Source organism: Chelonus insularis, unplaced genomic scaffold (genome assembly GCF_013357705.1).
Source record: "Chelonus insularis isolate UGA/USDA-ARS -01 unplaced genomic scaffold, ASM1335770v1 contig_24_pilon, whole genome shotgun sequence".
NCBI classification, from domain to species: domain Eukaryota; kingdom Metazoa; phylum Arthropoda; class Insecta; order Hymenoptera; family Braconidae; genus Chelonus; species Chelonus insularis.
The window spans coordinates 862,870-881,630 of record NW_023276446.1 but is presented as its reverse complement, the minus strand read 5'-3'; the positions used below and the strand labels follow the sequence as shown (position 1 = coordinate 881,630).

The following is an 18,761-nucleotide window of genomic DNA, read 5'->3' as shown; positions in this document are numbered from 1 at the left end:
TGTTTTGTGATCGACAAAGGTGACTCTTTGTATGAGACAAATAGCTTATATAAGACAGATAAATTCTCATTCCAATATGTACCCCACATGTACATTCATTGATATAAGATTAAGTTTTATGTTTGATAACTGCTTCTTTTTTTAATTTTTCAAGCCAAAATTTACATAAGGGAAATTTATTTTATTTTTTTTTTCCAAATTTTGTAAAATCTCATGGAATGGTCTAAATTTGCGAATAAATAAAACAAAAATATTATGCGATCAGACTGAATGATCTATGCTGATAATGAAATCGATAAATGATAATATTTTCCATCTTTGTAGACCTAAAGAGAGGACAATAAAATTTTTTTCCTTTGTTCATTGGTGTTTATTTATATTTTTATCACCAACTCGATGATACAAAGATGAATTGTATGAGTTTTATTATCAACTGCACATGCGTAAGCCCGGGAGCTTGGAGGGCGAAGCTCGTGGCCAGAGTAATTGATCCGACAGCACGCGAGTTTGCACTCTACTCCTTCAACATGATCTTTACATAATCCAGCACTTGAGTAGGATAGTACAATTGTTTGTTAATCATTTCGATAGCCGATAAATTAACCATCTATTACTAATAAAAGTACCAAAAGAAATTTATTTATATTGTTAAATGACAAATATTGGATGTAAGTGAATAACTCATGTACGGAAATATTTTATGATAAATAAATGTATTTCGATATATTATCTCATTTCCGTTTCATTTTTTTTAAAACTACAACTGTGTGATTAATACAACAGATTACGTTATTAATTGGCCATAACAGATATTACATTTCTACTTTAATTATGATAGAATTTTTTTTCTAATTTTTTTTCTATAAATAAAGTTAAATGATGAGGTGTATTGCTGATCAATATTTGAAGTGATTAATTTAATGAAATAGAGAAACAAATGATGCTGTCAATTTATTACTTATTACAATAAAAATAAATTGTCACTGAAATGATCCAATGACTCTTTGAAAAAATTGAAAATTTAAATAGAAACTTATTTGGCATCAACAATTAGAATTAAAATTCGATTAATGAGCTCCCTAACTATCACGAGAGAAGCCGTTGAGCTTAGTCAGCCCTGTAGTCATCTAATGTTGTGATCACGAAACTTGCTTACACCATCAAGTGAGGAAATACAATGATTATATAAAACAACAAAAAATACATATTATTAACCATGAATATCAAACCAAAAAACTAGTCCCTTCCATTATTATCATTCACTTTCTTTCATTATATTGCAAGTAACAATCAGAATAATAAATAAAAAATTTTAATACAGAAAAATGAATATAACAAACATAAAAAATTTATTATCTTCTGTAGGGATTAAAATTTGATATTTTTCGTAAAATGTAGAAAAATATTCCAATGAACAATAAATGAATTTTTTAGTTTTTAATTTGATATTTTTAGTTTTAGAAAACAGCAAAATTTAAAATATAATTATGCCAATAAATATAAGTAATTATTTAATAAATTACTGATGATAATAATGAGAAAAAAAATTAGTGTTTTATAGAAATTTCATTAGTTAATCAAAAACTTGGAGAAGAAATTTTTATTCAAGTGAGTCGATGAGAAAAGTAAAAAATGACTCAGAAAAAAATGTGTTACGTGAATTCCGTTATAAGTTTCGCGGGGACGATGTCGTCAACGTCATAACGCTTGCGTTGCAGGGTTTCCAGGATAAGAGTGGGAATAGAGTCATACGCGGTGGTGTAGGAGCCGTTCACTTGGTGCGTCTCATCCCTTGTAGTTGGTTAAATGGCCACAGCAAAACTAACGTTTGAAAAGCGTATAATACGATGAGGGCGCCAGAGTCGCACTCGGTTTGCTTATTCTCTCTAATGTTACTCGTACCTCTGATCTGGCCGACAGTATGCCACTGACAGCCGAGACGTCAGTTGGTAATCGTTGAATAAGTTCTGAAAAGTGTTTCTTCACTTGCGCTCACCGTACATACCGCGTGGCGCTCAACTGTCAAACAAAACGCGCCTGTTACTCACACTCAATTATTTTTATGAAATTTCTATATATAATTTGTAAAAAAAATTCGTAAGTCACTGAATCAGGTTACTTATATTGTGATACATTTGTTACGTAAAAAGTGTTCACGTGAATTCGACAGTGGTTATTAATATTGTTGTTCATCAGTAATTAACATGAGCAACAAATCTACAATGATTTTAATAAATAATTGATACAAAAAAAACAACAAAAATGTGTAACGGATTTAACTTCCTCAAATCAGCTGGTAGCGGGTTTTACCGTGAAGATTTTGACTCCACAATATCATAGTTTTATAAGTTTTCTTTTTTAGAGTTTTTTCCGCTAAATTATTTATGTTCTTATTAGAAAAGAATATTTTCTTTCAAATTTTTGGTGCACATAGAGAGAAAGTTATTCAAAATGACAGACGTAGCTAAGGAAGCATTTGCTTCTCACAATTATGGTCTAGCAGTGGAGATGTATGAACGGAGTCTAAAACAGCAAAGTCCAAATTTGGAGATTCTCATTGGTTATGGAGATTCATTAGCACGATGTGGTCGTATTAGAGATTCCCTTAATGTGTTTGCACGTTGTTTAACTCTAGAACCATTACCAGCAGAACGTTTAAAGCATCTGATATCAGCACTTTTGGAAGATTTAAATAGTTCCATGACAACGAAAAGATGTCCTGAAACATCATTTTCCTGTCCCACGTGCGAAGGAACTTTATATCAACCAATAACCGCCGGATGTGGTCACACTCATTGCAGAAACTGTTACGATCCTGTCAAATGTTGTCGCGCGTGTGGACAAAAACTTGGACCAATCGGTGAAACAAATGTGTTGGTGCAGAGACTTGTGGAAAAGTGGTGGCCCAGGGAAGCCGAGGCCAGCAGGGCGAGGCATGAAGGTGATCTCCTTTTGAAAGATGGACATCCGGCTCAAGCTCTTGAACGCTACAATCTTGCAATACGACTCGGTAAATGTTTAATAATAATATTATTTTACTTCTATCAATAGCTGCTGCTTTGATTATTACAGTCATTAATCGATGTGTTATGAAAAGAACTATCATCTTGAGAGGTTTATAATAGTTTTGTTGATTTATTTGGCAACTTATTACGCTCATGAATGAGAAACTTCAATGTCAAGAACATTGACATATTTATTTATGTCCCCCTACATTATTAATTCTGTTAAATTTTTTCACACTCCTTGATTATTTTGAGGTCGACAGGTCAGCATTTTTTGCATCGTATAGGTCGTGGACCTCGACGCATCGCACGTCTTTGTTTGCCTTTAAAGCATCTGAGTATTGCGCATGAGCAAAATATTTATGTATATTTACTGAATACAAGAAATTTATTTTTATTTTTCTGTTGCGTTACACATTGTACCTGATATAAAGCACCTTTTTATTATTTAAGTTAATAATAGAACTTTACCATAAAAATCCAGTAGCCGTAATTGTGAATTTTATCTCGATATTTTAGTCGAGGTTATCAACTAATGACAATGAATTCTTTAATAATGAAATCATTACCTGGAAATAAAGTAAGTTTCATTCAAGTTATGTCTCTCAAGTGAAAATATTTCAAACAAAGTATTCGGATATCCATGGGCTTAAAATAATTCTGAGATCATAATGTAAAAAAAATTATTTATTATAAAATAGTTTAAATGGAATTTGGTTAGATTATTTTTGATTAAAATTTTATTTTTATACAAATAGTTCAATGTACTTACGGAGAATTTTCACCTGGTAATCATGAAACTACTATTAATAAACTCTTATGAACTCACATGTAGAGTAAATGTGTTCGTTATTAAAGTAATAGTTATAAGCATACTAAAAAATATCAATAGTAGTAGTAATAATAATAATAAAGCTACAATATGTGAATGTCATTCTAAAATTAGTTGCTAAGATATTAAATTTGAAAAAGAATGCAAACATCAAAAACTGTATATTAAATAAAACACATACAATGTGGAGGATTTGGAATCGAAGTGATGGAGTACAAACGAGACTGGAAAAGAATAAAATAAAAGGGCTGCAACTGCTCGTTCGGTCGGCGCCTAAGTTCACGGCCAGTCTGAAGCGAGTCTTGGCTCTTATGTAATAAACTCGACGAGGCTCAGACCGGAGATGAAACTCCGGATCCCTGACGTTGTAATAAGACACGGCCAGTCGCGCACGGGAGAACAAAGAGGTTCGTACGACGAACTCTATTTTCTTGAGAATAAATTTCTACACTGACCAGAACAATGGCTGTCGTGCGTCGATGCATTTAAAGAATAAATTGTTGATTCGAGCACGTCAGAAAATCACTACTAATGACTCTTGCACCTGTGATCAAGATATTTGAAATGAGATGTTTTCCCACCAAAGTCAAGAAAAAAATGCTTTTTACCCATCTTCATAAATGTATTAATAAAATATTAACTGTCTACAATTTCGTCCATGCAGACTATAGCGATATGAACTTTTTGTCATGATTGTCCATTTAGCAATACCATGGATACTATTCGTATATTTTTTGATTGAGTAAGCCAACTAAATTGAAAGAAAAAGTAAATGTTACTGCAAGGTGAGGCTTAAATTTTTATGTAAACTCCATCCAAATGAGTTCAGTAATTTTTATATAATGCAAGCACAGTTCAACAGATGTACACAGTTTTATTATATTCACACAGATTAGCTGGTTATCTCATCTCATTCCATTTCCTTTTGTTTTAATTTTTAAGCAAAAAGTAACGAAAAATATATTTCTAGTTGACACTACGTATGCATATTTGAATGCAAATCGACTAATTCCAAATGATTAATAATTTTGTTATTTAGAAAAGAATAAATAACAAATAAATAGAAAGTTAAATGTATTAAATTAAATTAAAATCAATATTTATTTTATTATTATTGCTTCATTTTTTCATATTTATTATTGACGTTTCGGTCTAATGATTATAACGGTATTATACTCATATACTGACTATAAACAATGACGTCTCGACGTCATCGTCCTCTAGAGTTAACTTTTCTCAATAATAAAGTAAAGAAGTTAACGCTCTAATAATGTGATGAGTAATATTTTTATTAGTATTCTACAAAAATACAAAGGTACAGATATATTGTATCAGAAAGCCTTGATTATCGACCTTTTAAACAATTAGGGCATTTAATTAACCTACTTTTTGTTCCATAATAAATGTTATGACCTTCAGCATCATGATTATATCATTAGTTTGTTTATTATAATTTTAATATCTCTAGTATGACTTCGTAGCTCTATGGAAATCTGATGTAACTCTTCTCTTTTGACTTACTACATAAATTACATGACCAGTCATTTTTAATGCTATTAAAATTGTATAAAGTTTGCTTTATAAAGATATTTCACTCACAATTGATTTCATGATTGTCCAAATGAAAAATAAATTTAAAATTATTCCAATAGAAGTGAAAAACATATATTTTAAATCGATTAAAAATTAATAGTTGGATTATATAAATGTCTTGACGATAAAAAATGCATCTGTCTTGAAAGTTTCGTAGCATCTGCTTTTTCTTATTACAAAATATCGTACACAATGTAAGATTCAATTTAAGTGTTCGCTATTTAACTGATTATATAACTGACCACTCACAAAGTATTGTCGGATTACTTTCGACGCTTTTATACTTTGATAGAGACAAAATACCTATTACCAAATATTTTAAAGCGCCACACGGTGATGCTTTGGTGGTTTATAATTAACTTGGCGCATCAGGCAACAGATGACAAGTAGAATAAACCTCTGATTCATTCAAAATAACTTGTTTTTGAGTTATGTTAATTATTTGTTAATTTCATTTACCAATAATCAATTTATAAAAAAAAAATTTTTATTCTAATTAACAGATAATTTTTTTCCATTTTTAAATGAAAAAAAAGGTACTAAATAAAGTCTATAGCATGGATAAACATTCTGAACGTTTTTATAATCTTCTCCAGACTTGAGTATTGCATAATCCCCTTGATACTCCATGTTGAACGGTCCATATGCTGTGGATATCGAATAACTTTGTCGACGTTGAAAGACTCGTTGTTACGTGGTGTTTATTGCGAAAAGATTGCATGCTTTGATGCAACCTTGATTTAGGATCGAACTTGAGTGTATTTTTTTTTTTTTATTGAATGATTTTGCATAAAAGAAAACACTATAAAAATTTTTTCCAATAATCTAATCAATCAGCAATTAGTATTTTCAAGTGTTAATTATTCATTTGATGTTAATTAATTTTTCAAATTAAATCCTTAAATATGATTTACAATTAAATGGAATTATTAATTAGTATTTTTTAATCAGACAATGTAAGCGAAATTTTTGATAAATAAATGATTGAAAAATTAGAAGATATTCGTAAAGATTGCAATAGGTTTGCTCTTCGAAAAAAAAGGAACATCGAGAATAAGAAGAGTGGCAAGCTTCGAATAATTCGTAAGAGAAGAACGAGAATAACGTGTCATGGCCGCGAAAACTAAGGTAGAGGTCGAGAAAGTATCGCATCTCCTTGGTTACTTTTTTTTTCCCATCTTACATCAAGGAGAAGAAAAGCAATTCATTCGACAGCTTTTTCTAATATTTTAAAATTATGTTATTTTGAATTTTTATTAAATTTAAGCGTAAAAATGACATTTTTGTTTATAAAATTAGAATGGACTTTTCTTAAATAAATAACTAATTAGTACTTTGTATATCTTTTCAAAAATTCATACTGATTTCAATAATAAACTTAAAAAAACAACAGTACATGATTGAAGTCCCAATTACTGATATGGAAGGTAATTAATCGGAAATTTAAAATCTTGCTGAATGCTAATCATCATTTGCCAATAGTGCCAACATAATTGATTATTATTTTTTTATTAAAATTACATAAACTTTTTGAATTTATTTATTTATTTGTCAAATTTGACTCATTCTGGACTTTTAAAAAATATTTCATTAATAATCATTATTATTCGTCTGTATGTATGCAGTATTACGTGAATAAAATTAATTTGTGACCTACTTTTAATAAAATTACATAAAGAAACTTATGTATGAAATATCATTTTTCTTTTTGATGTGTAAAATAATTATGGACTGACCTATAAGTATCAGATTATATTGATATTTATTGCAATTATTAATAAATTGTATGCAAGCTAAAATTATATTATTACACTTAATTTGTTTCTAAAAATTATTTATCCAAGTAATGTTGGATTTATTTGAAGTAGATGTCATTTAACAGTTGAATATCTTTTAAATAAAAAATTATCAAAGCTTGTATAAAGATTATAACGACTACTCTGTTATATAAAAATTAGCCATCAAATATTATTATACACAAGTATGTACAATGAATTGGTTTCTTTTCAAACCGTTGTAGATTATCCAATAATAATACTTCGAATTTGAAGAATGTTATCACATTATAAATTCTTAGTTGAATTTATAATAAAATATAACTTACGTAACAAAGAACCAACGAAATTTATCCATTGGTTATAGACGATTCATAATCCGTGTCACGGCAAAACTCCGACCTGCCTTTGCGCAAAATCCATTCCGCCCCTCAACTTCAGGACTTTAGATCAAGGACAACATCTACATTCAACGAAATCAATGAGCCATGTTCGAAGGTCATTCGATGATTCATAATCATTCTTTTTTCCATTCTTATTGATATTTTTGCCCAAATTTCTATTCATTTATTTTCATCAAATTTATTCTTAACAAAATAGAAATTGTTAAGGTTTATTTCTATTGAAAAATTTTCTCTCATCTAAACTTATTGAATTATAAGTTTAATAAAATACTTTTGTAAATTTAGCATTTCAATTATTTCCAAAAAATTTAAGTGATCTCAGACCGAATGAATGATGAGATTGTGAAGAACATCATTTAAAATAAATAATTATTTTCATGGTAAAATGGAAATGTGACAGTTACCTTGCTACTATCGTCCAAATTTAAAATCGATTTTTAGTTTCGTGATGGTTGAGAAAGTCCAAATAATTAAGTCAGACGTTCACCAAGAAATGTCATGGGTTATTGTTAAAGCTGGTGGCGAGATGCCAAGCCAATAATGTTATAACTGAAAAGATACAATGAATCAAGAAGTTAACAACGGATCGGAGGTGGTGACAAAATGTCTATAAAATTTATTTACGTAATATAATTAAATCAACTAATACTTTAGGTGATTTTCAAATAGTCATTAATCAATACATCATGAAATAAGTTACTTTGATGAACTCTATAACATATTTATTGGGAAACATGATTTTAGAATGAATTAAATGACTTTTTTTCTTTGAATATAAAAAAATATTTTAAGCATAATAAATGAATATTTTTTAAGAAGCTTATTTAAATAATTGAGTAGGACTCAATTGATTCGATAGATTTAGCTTGGAAAAGATAAACGCAGTATAGATTTTGAATAAAAAAAAATGTGGTGTTGAAAATGATAAGATAAGGTGATCACGTGTTCATTACTGACTGTCAAACTCTGTTATGTAAACTTTGTTAGGTCCTGACGGAAAATCATCATAAAATAAAAATCCACATTTTCATTTTCCTTGACATTAAAAAATTTTTTATCGGTTACTTTTACAAAATTTCACAAATGTATTCATTATTGATTCTTTCAGACACATTGTTTTTTGCTGTTTTTTTATTAATAAAAAACTCGACATAAAATTTGTGTAAACCTGTTATCTAACACTTTCTACAATGACATAAATGATATTAATAGAACATATTGTCTAAGGTTTATTAGAAAAGTAGATTTTTAACTTATCACATATACTTTTCTCTAATAAATAACAGGTTAATTATATAAATGAAAAAATGAAATAATTTGTAAAAAGTAGTTGTTTGAATGATTAAATAATATTTTCAATAAAAAGTACAAAATAATGTGTTTAAATACTTAATGAAATTAAAAAGAAAAAACTATTTAGAATTTCGTGGAGTAATTTAGTCATTTAATCAATCGTTACAGAGAACGAATGTTTGATATCAATTGGCAAGACCGTAACTTTGTGCTCACGAAGATTATTAAGAGTGAGATGAAATAATGTCCGACTCAGTGTGCGTGAAATTGAATTTAAGCTGGAGAGTTGAGATTGTATAAACGAACCGAGACTCCGGACTCATGAATCATACTTCAATCATTCTCGATTTGGTTATGCAATCTTTACAAACTAAAATACTAATTTCTATTTTCTATTATATAGCTCAATCGTTAATTATTAATATGTAATATTTTGAGACTTCATTATAATAATTAATTTTTAACAAACAAAATTATTAACATTTTTAATCTTATTTTATTATCATCTTTTAGTTATAAAACTTTTGACTATTATTTATTGTAAATTAATATGAATAAATAATAGAAGAAGTAAATTCTGTTTTTTTTCATTTAAAATACCAGACACGAAGCATCGTAATGTCGGGTACCAACCAAATCTATCTTCTTGTAGCGATCAACTAAAATTACGTAACGATAGATTTATATAAATGGTTACGTTGACACTAGAGTCAACCTAGTAAAGCGCGTGTTGAGTTGTTCGTCCACTGCGGTTGTTATTATCTAATGAGACATCTATATAGAATTTCGAAAAAAAATTATCAAATTCTTAAGAATTACAGAGACACTAAATAATTATTAGAGAAGTTATATCAATATAAAATCACATGCGTGACGTAATAATGTTTTATCTATTTATTTGAAATGAATATATATATATATATATATATATAAGATGTTATGATAAATGAACTAACATTCATCAATTAAATTAATACTTTGTATTAAAAAAGTTAAAAACTTTTTAAAATAATTAATTTCCCTATTACTATTCATTTTATTACATATTTCAATTCTTTATCAATATATTTAACAGAATAACTTATCACATTTAATTGAATGTATTTAAAAGTAATGTTTCAATATGTTATGTTATTTGATTTGAATTTTATTAGTAAAAATTATTGCTTGACTCGAAAAGATGAAAACATGTTACATAATTTTTGGAGTAATTAATTATTTTTTCTAGGTAAATAATACTTAATCAATATTCACTTAATACTCTTCAATTTATTGTTAGAAATCACATTCATATATTTCTAATATTTCCGATATTCAATTGTAAACATTTATAAATACATGACTAGAATAAAAATTATAAAAATTTACTTATAGTAGGTAGTACAAAATATTGAACATATCAACTAAAATACGTTTCAACTCGAAAAATGAGAAAATATAAAAATTCTCACGAATCTATTGGTCAATCATCATGTACCCTACCGACAATTTCGTCTAATGAACAATCCTCCGTGGTCCGTCTCGTTGTCTCAATTATATAATAAAAAGCACTTATATAAGATCGAGGCAAACGTCGCCACACATAAACGTGTAGTCGGTGGCCCGTAACTACAACTCGTCACTTGGATAAACATTTGATCTAATATCAATAGTCTCCAAACCTTATACATACGCACGTACGTCAATTGTCTCTGAAATAATACATTGTACCGCACAAAGTCTGATAAACAATATTTAGAAGAAAAATAAACTTTAAACTTTTTTTTCTATTAATTATTTAATATGAAACAAATAACTATAATGTAATGTAGATAAGATTAAAAAATTTGTTTCAAGTAAACTTTCATCAAACAACTGTATCTAATAAAATAATGTCCTGGCACTCAAATAGACGAGCTAAACACGAAGTAGGAAGTCAATGGACTCGAGAAGTCTTCCAGAGTTACGCAATTTTATCGAGACGAGTCCAAGTATATTTTCTATGTCAAACATATTTGAAGAATTTTTAAGCTATAAAAAAACATAAGAATATCATATTAAGTAGTTGATTGTTAATTGAATAAAAGAACATAAATGCTCTGATTTTCATTTAACTAATATTTACAATGAAAAATATATTCAACGAAGATGTAATTCAATTATCACATCAAAAAAATAAAATATAAATAGATGCCATTCCAGAACCTTACACTGTTAGAAAAACTGTATACTGAAAGTCATTATCATTCTTACACTTAACATTACTCTAGATACCTCGATCAATACGATATTATTTTCCTTCACAAGTGATTGAATAAAAAAATATCTCCTACCATTGATTGGAAATAATTACAAATCAGTTGAATAATTTTGAAACTTGAAGAAAAATTAAAATATTTAAATTGACTACAATGACTTTCCTATTTACTGGAAATTTTCAAAATCTAAAGATTTCAACAAGATTTGAAGAATATTGAGGTCAAGGAGCAGACAAGTGTCATCAACAAAACTGGTGGACGTACTCGTGAGTAGAATAGATCAACGAGTGGAGCCTTCATAGAGCTATGACTGTCGAAGTACTTGACCGTGAAAAATATCATGACTATACAAAGAATTCATAAACACACAAGAGTTTTGATTAAATGATAATTCATGGGTGATAATCTAAAAACTCAACTTAATTAATAAATACTTGTTATAATGAAAATAAAGCATAAAAGGTATTTATTCAACATAACTATATTTACGCATATCCTGTTTCCTACAGTGATAAACGGATTCCTTAGAATATCAATCAGTGACAAAACCTGATATACCTTCTAACACACAATTATGTAAACGAGTTTTATTTCTAGGACTAGATTCTTTGTCAAAACCAGAATATTTTGCATTGCAAATTAAAGACGAATCAAGAAGTGAATGAATCGTATTGAAAAACATCAATAAATTTCAATCAAAAATTATATTGTAAAATAATTTAAACTATTTTTAAAGTAAATATTCTTTCATTTTTCATTAAATTGTTTTTCATCATAAATAGTATAAATTATATTTACATAATTACATCATCTATCCAATTATTGTGCAATGTTTTTGGATAGTTTCAATGTTAAGAAATGAAAAGCAATCGTTGATTAACCAAAAAGTGATAAGTATGTAGGAAATATATTAACTATTTACTTACGAATTAAATGTAAAATGAAAATAAAGTAGAATATAAACATATAAGGCTAACTAGAGAGTATTGGCAATATGAACAAACATGATTCATCTGAACATTAGGGGTAATAGCAGTACAATTGGACTATAAAAATGGATGGAATAAACGAACGAAAAATGCCGCTATTGCAGCTGCAGCAATGCATCGTGATCCAGAGTAAACGTCAGCACAAACAGACCAACGTTACGTAAAGGTCGGTTACCCGACCACGTACATTCTACCACACTTCTTGCTTGCTCATCCAATCCCTCCTCATGCGAACGGCTGGCCGTTAACTCTCCGATCATTTCTCGAGACTCCCGAAGGTCGCCTGCCTGGCATCAGTATGCTTAGCTGAGGTACCACTGCATCGCTCAGTGCAAAAGAAACACTAACATTACGCTTTAAGATTCACAGACATCATTACATACAAATTTGGACATTTGCTATTCGTCGCAAATTTATTAAAATTTATTATAAATTACAACAATAAAGCTCGCTTAAAAATCTAGAACCCAAGAAAACTTTGAATTCATTTTTTTGAATAAAATATTTTCAATAAAAAAATTAGTTCTCTTAAATAAAAAAACAGACTTCATTCTCAAGATATTTGAATGCTACTACTTCATCTTTATACATATATACATTGCAATGTTCTCTGTCTCAATTTATTAGACACTATCTGTGTATCATGAAGTTTCTGAAGTGAAGAAAAATAATTAAAAATGAAGAAATATAGGATTTTATTTAAATAATAATTTCCTTAAAACGTAAAAATTGTGTTTCTGAATGCTGAGAATGTAATGAGAGAGGAAGAGAGACAAATAAAAACTACACATAATCTGCGGAACGTTAATTTAACGCTTCGATAATATTGACCTCGACATTCGCGCGAAAGCGATGCAGGTTCGATGTACGCGATGTCAATGTGGCTTTAAATGTCACTGTCCTCTTGTATTCTAACAATAAAAAAACATGTATTGACTCAAATTTTTTTTTATCGAAAAACAGGAAACACAATAAAAGATTAAAATTCTCATCTATTTTACAAATATTCCATTTTGTAATTTAAAGGAAAAAATGAATCAATCCGTCTAGTTTTCAGAACAACAAAAAAGATCAACCACAACTCGATCATGAATAATATTTTCAAGTATTAAAAAATGTTATATTTCTATTTAAAAACTTATTTCGCTTATGAATAATGAAAAATAAAACTTGTTATTAAATACTACAATTATAATATTATTTTATTTTATTGATACAATGGAGCTGCGATAATTTCATTGATATTTCTAGCAAGAAATTAAAATCGATTGTTCAAAACTCTGTAAAACGTGATATAAACATAAAAGCTAATAAATTACATGAAAACTTGATTTATTACGACAGATTAGTGAAATTATAGAAGTAATTGGTTACTAGTTAGTCGATAAAAGTATGTTGTGAAATACCTGGTCCAGAAGAACGATAAGTAATAGTTACGCAAAGTTGAAAGAAATTATAAGAGGCCCAATATATAATAGAAAAAAAATTATATTTAAGTTTTATAATTTTTTTTGTGTAAATTTTTAAAGTTTCATCAATAATTCTTAAAAGAAAGTTTTTATTCAACAACAAAATGTCTCCTAAATTAATAAAACTTCTTTCGAACTCTGTTACAGCTCCAAATAGTCCACTTCATTTTAGTAACAGAGCCCACGTTTTACTTCAGTTGAACAGACCACAGGCATCACTGATTGATGCCGATCATGCTGTTAGACTTAGACCTGATTGGGGAAAGGTAAATATGGTATTTTACAAACAAATATAGTCAAGAAGATCAGTTGGCACTTTAACTTTAGTATTTTATCAATATGATTAACTCGGCCATGTAGAATTTCCTTTATTATACTATATGATTTGTCATTATATTATTTTTATGAAATTAATATCGTAGAAAATTATTCATGAAAATATATTGAGATAAATTGCTTTAAAATTAATGTCGAACATATGGAAATAAAATGAAAAATTTATTTTTATCTAGTTTTCTCTATATAAAAAATAAATTATATGATAGCTCATATTATAATATGTATTTTTATTCAATGATTAAATGTCAAAAAATTAAAAGTGTTAAATAAAGTAATATTTGATGAACAATTTTTATTATCATTAAATTTACATTAATGAATTACTTATTTTATGAGAAGTAATTTCATTTTCAAAGTTTTATACCATGCAATATCCTGTTATATTATATCAGTATTTCAAACGTCTAAAAATGATTACAAAGTGAAATGAGTATAATTAAGAAAAAATTATATATGATATTTCATAATTTACAAATCGTTTTGAGGACAAGATACAAATCAATAATGACGTAATTCTGTGTGAAGCAATAACAATTGCGTTGATATACCTACAATGGTAACTCACATGTGAATTATTATGCGAGTAAAGTAAACTATCGCGTGACCCACAGAAATATTTAAATATTCAAGTAAGACAACTTAACAATTACTTTTTGATCGATAGGGTCATTACAGACGAGGCGTAGCGTTGTCCGCACTGGGAAGACATGAAGAAGCTTTCGTTGCATTATGTACAAGTGTTGCCATCGATAAAAATCCACAAATTGTCAGACATGAACTCACCAGAGTAAGTATTCAATGATTAATCAGCTTTCAAGTTATATAAAAAGATTAATTTATTTTTTTTTTTGATAAAATTATTAATAATTATATATTTCTTGTAATGTTAAAATAGTAACTTATATTTTAATATTGAACTTTACGCTCTGTATCATAATAAAAACAATGAAAATTCAGAGTAATAAAAACTAAATGAATAGTGCAGTAAAAATAAAAAATGTTTCTGATATTTATGAAAATGATCATTATTATCACGGAAATATTACAATAAAAATTAACTGAAATGATTTCGTTTGATAGGTGCTGCATCGAGTTCTTTATCCAAATTTTCGTCGTCAAGGTTCAGCATCTCGAGGACCATACAACATCTTCACTGAATCTAATGTACGATTAAAAAGAACACGTGATCAACGTCATCATCGTCTTTTGCGACCACTTGTAAGTTCGAGTCGACATCGACGTGCAGTTCTCAATTCTTCTGATTGTGAAGATAACAGTAGCAGTGAGGAAGAATTCACTCAAGTAATTAAATCAATATGAGCTTTGTTTATTTTATTTATCTAAAGAATCTGACAATTAGTTATCCTATTATTCACTCATGGAAATAAATCTCTAAGTCAAAAGGATTCATTTAAAAATTTATTCATCATACTAATTAAAATCAATCATAGTAATTATAGTGTGTATTTGTGACTGATCATACAGCTGTTGAGTTGTTGCTTGTGCGCGACTGCGAGGTTATCGATTTCCAGTTGCTTCATGTCATTATCACCATACTGTCGCTTCCGTCAATTTTTTGACAGTTTGGTTTTATATGAAAAACCTTTTTGTATTACAGGCAATATGCAGAAGACTTCTCTGCGCTAATTTACCCCCAGGTAACCTTAAGCTTCATGGTGTTCTCGATCGTGTCTACCAAGAAGTTGAAAAAATACAAAGTAAATATTTTTACTATACTTTCTATAGCCTAGTAGCCAAGATCTGTCGTTAGAAAAAATTAAGATCTTTAGATAGCTATAGCTATATAAAAATCTTAATTTTTGATAAAACATTTAATGAGGCTTATACTGATATTGTGAATAAGCTATTTATTAGCAATAAAATTAGATGAAATATTTTCAATGCTAAATTTTTAATGAATATATTTTTTAAAAATATTGATAAAAAAAAAAATAAAATAAAAAGCTGTGTCAATAATTATAATAAATATTTTTCTATCTGAAGAATTTATTATACAAGCTGATATAACATTTTAGTTAAATCATATTTACTAGCTATTGTTGTTTGTGAAACAGAGAAAATAGACGAATAATTGGAATATAAATACTTAATTTGAATTATTTTTAGGACTTGATCCGATGCCAGCAGAAGTTTTGCTACCCCCACTATCAGGAGGCACGAGCACAGGTGATTTGGATTGCATTTTGTGCTGTCGTTCGCTTTGGAAACCTGTTACAACACCCTGTGGTCATACGTACTGTTGGATGTGTTTAGACCGTTGTCTAGATTATTCTTCAGCTTGTCCACTCTGTGTTACATCACTTACAGATGTAAGAAGTAATTGAAATAATTACTAAAATAGTTTAAATAATATTTTATCGCTGAAAAAACTTGAATAATGCAAAAATATATGATTCCTCTATAAAATTCTAATAATTTTTTTTCAAAAACTGAAAATACAAAAAAATTTTTTCATTTTTTTACATTCATTTTAAAATACTTGAGGAAAAAAAGTATTGAAATGAATTTTATTTTTTCAATAATGTTTACATATAAGTGTTTGTTATTTACATTATCTTTTTCATATTTGTCAGAGATAATCCAGCTCATTTTTTTAAAAGTCAAAAAATAAAAAAAATACTTATACTTGTTATTATTTCTTAATTTTTTTAGTAAATAAATTTTATAACTGGATGAATCCTATTTTTTTTTTTAATTTTAACGAACAATTATCCATGAGTTTACTAGTTTAAAGATAAATAATTTTATAGGATAATATTAATAAATATGTGAACTAATAATCATAATAACTTCAGTAAAAAATATGATATTAAAAGAGAATAAAAAATTTAATTTCAGTATCTTGCCAGTAATCAGAAGACAGTAACAGATTTCGTAGAAAAAGCATTGAAAACAATAGCGCCGATTGAATATGCTTCACGTGCTGCAAATCATAGGCTTGAATTGATTCAAGATTTAGGACTTTTAGGAAATCAACATATTGCCGTATTTGTATGTACAACTGCATTCCCATGTGTAGCATGTCCTCTGTTTGTATACGAACCAAGATATAGACTGATGGTACGAAGATGTGTAGAGAGTGGAGTCCGACGATTTGGCATTGCTGCCTGTCTCAACAAAGAAGCTACAGGTAGAAAACGGTGAGTAGTAACTATTATTTTCAATTTTAGTTTACTACCAAACAATCTAAATTGCGGTGATCGATTATGATTTATCGATTGTATGAATTGTATTATTTATTATTGTTATAGATATGCCGAATATGGGACTGTTTTGGAGATAAAGGATCGAGTTTTAATGAAAGATGGATGTAGTATTCTTAGTACTGTAGGAGGAAGAAGATTTAGAGTTGTTTCTGGAGGTGAACGAGATGGTTATGATACTGCAGAGGTTGAATTAATTCGCGACTCATTAGTTTCTTCGGAATGCCTTTTTACTTTAAGAGAACTTCACGATAAGGTACTTTTAATATTTTTGTTATTTTTTCATACAGTATTTATGATATATTATCATAAGAAATCAAATTCCAATTAAATTTGTTTTTATTTAAAAAAAAATATTAATAAAAATTCATAAATACAATATTTTATGTTTTGTTAGTTGCTAAAAATTAATATTTCATTTTATTACAGGTTTGGTCAAAAGGCCAAAAATGGTGGTCAAGCGTACCTTTAACTCAACAAGATGAGATTCAACGGGTTTTTGGTACAATGCCAATTCCAGAAGAAGATTGGGTGCGGTTACCTGATGGACCATCATGGACTTGGTGGATTTTAGCGATTTTACCACTTGGATTACAATTACAAGTTGGTATCTTAGGGACCACAAGCTTGGAGAAACGACTGAGAGCCATTGAAAAGACTTTAAATCATATGGAAAAGAGACAGTTAACAATTACTTCAACACCATCTGAAGATACTACGACGACATCTAGTATTTGTCAAGATGGAAATGACATTTCCGATTCTGCTGTTCCAGTCATCCAACACTCCTAATTATTTTTTATTACTTTTTAATACTGTTAATATTATGATTATTATTATAATTATAATTTTATCTTTTATTTTTTAATGTAAAAACTTGTCACTACATTTTCATGCGATAATAAGATTGATAATAACTTCGTTAATTATTAGAAATATGTTTTGCCATAAAAAATAACTCTTAGATAAATTTTTTCAATGATTGTCGGATATTATTTTAAATAATAAAATTTTTTTAAATACAAAAATGTTGTCAGAAAAAATGATACAATGAAATTAGTAAACTGAATGATTAAAATATTGGAATAAATTAAATAGATAATAAATCGATTAGATAGAACATAGAAAAAATATAGCTATTTTCTATTTTTCTTTACTGAAAAATTTGAATTGATGGATCGTACAAATTTTGTAAGACATATCTAGAAGATTAATTTTTTCTTGCAGCATTTTAAATTATTATACTCGATGCAATACGCAAATCTGTTCTTCCACTATTTAATATTTACACATTCACAGTCTACTATATATACTCAAGTTGTACATATACTGTAATATTCCTTTATGTATACATGCAATCTATGTATACAACTACGTGCGCTAAAGGTCTAAAAAATCAGCAATGTGGCAATAATTTATTAAAAGAAACATAATTTCATAAAATTTTATTTCAAACAATTAATAGAAAAAAACGTTTTAAAAATAGGAGTTAACAAAACATTTAAAAATTAAATGGAATACATAGTAAAATGTTTATTTTATATAACATTCTGGAAATTTATATAAAAAAAACTTATTCTTGCCTTTCATTGATCAGGATT

General features: G+C 28.0%; 1 protein-coding gene across 1 annotated transcript; it reads left to right on the top strand.

The window, feature by feature from the left end:
• The first annotated feature begins 1,931 nt into the window (after positions 1-1,931).
• On the top strand, positions 1,932-18,143 carry LOC118064736 (LON peptidase N-terminal domain and RING finger protein 3). The gene is made up of 9 exons (XM_035079559.1): positions 1,932-3,010; positions 13,745-13,863; positions 14,601-14,723; positions 15,017-15,238; positions 15,555-15,654; positions 16,064-16,266; positions 16,796-17,097; positions 17,209-17,416; positions 17,590-18,143. The coding sequence occupies exons 1-9, from the start codon at positions 2,452-2,454 to the stop codon at positions 17,950-17,952; spliced, it is 2,199 nt and encodes a 732-aa protein (XP_034935450.1). The 5' UTR covers positions 1,932-2,451; the 3' UTR covers positions 17,953-18,143.
• The last annotated feature ends 618 nt before the right edge of the window (positions 18,144-18,761 follow it).

Coding starts and splice junctions, on each gene's coding strand:
- LOC118064736 (XM_035079559.1), top strand. CDS start 2,452: ATGACAGACGTAGCTAAGGAAGCATTTGCTTCTCACAATTATGGTCTA. Junction 3,011..13,744: donor CAATCTTGCAATACGACTCG/GTAAATGTTTAA, acceptor ACTCTGTTACAG/CTCCAAATAGTCCACTTCAT. Junction 15,655..16,063: donor AGAAGTTGAAAAAATACAAA/GTAAATATTTTT, acceptor AATTATTTTTAG/GACTTGATCCGATGCCAGCA.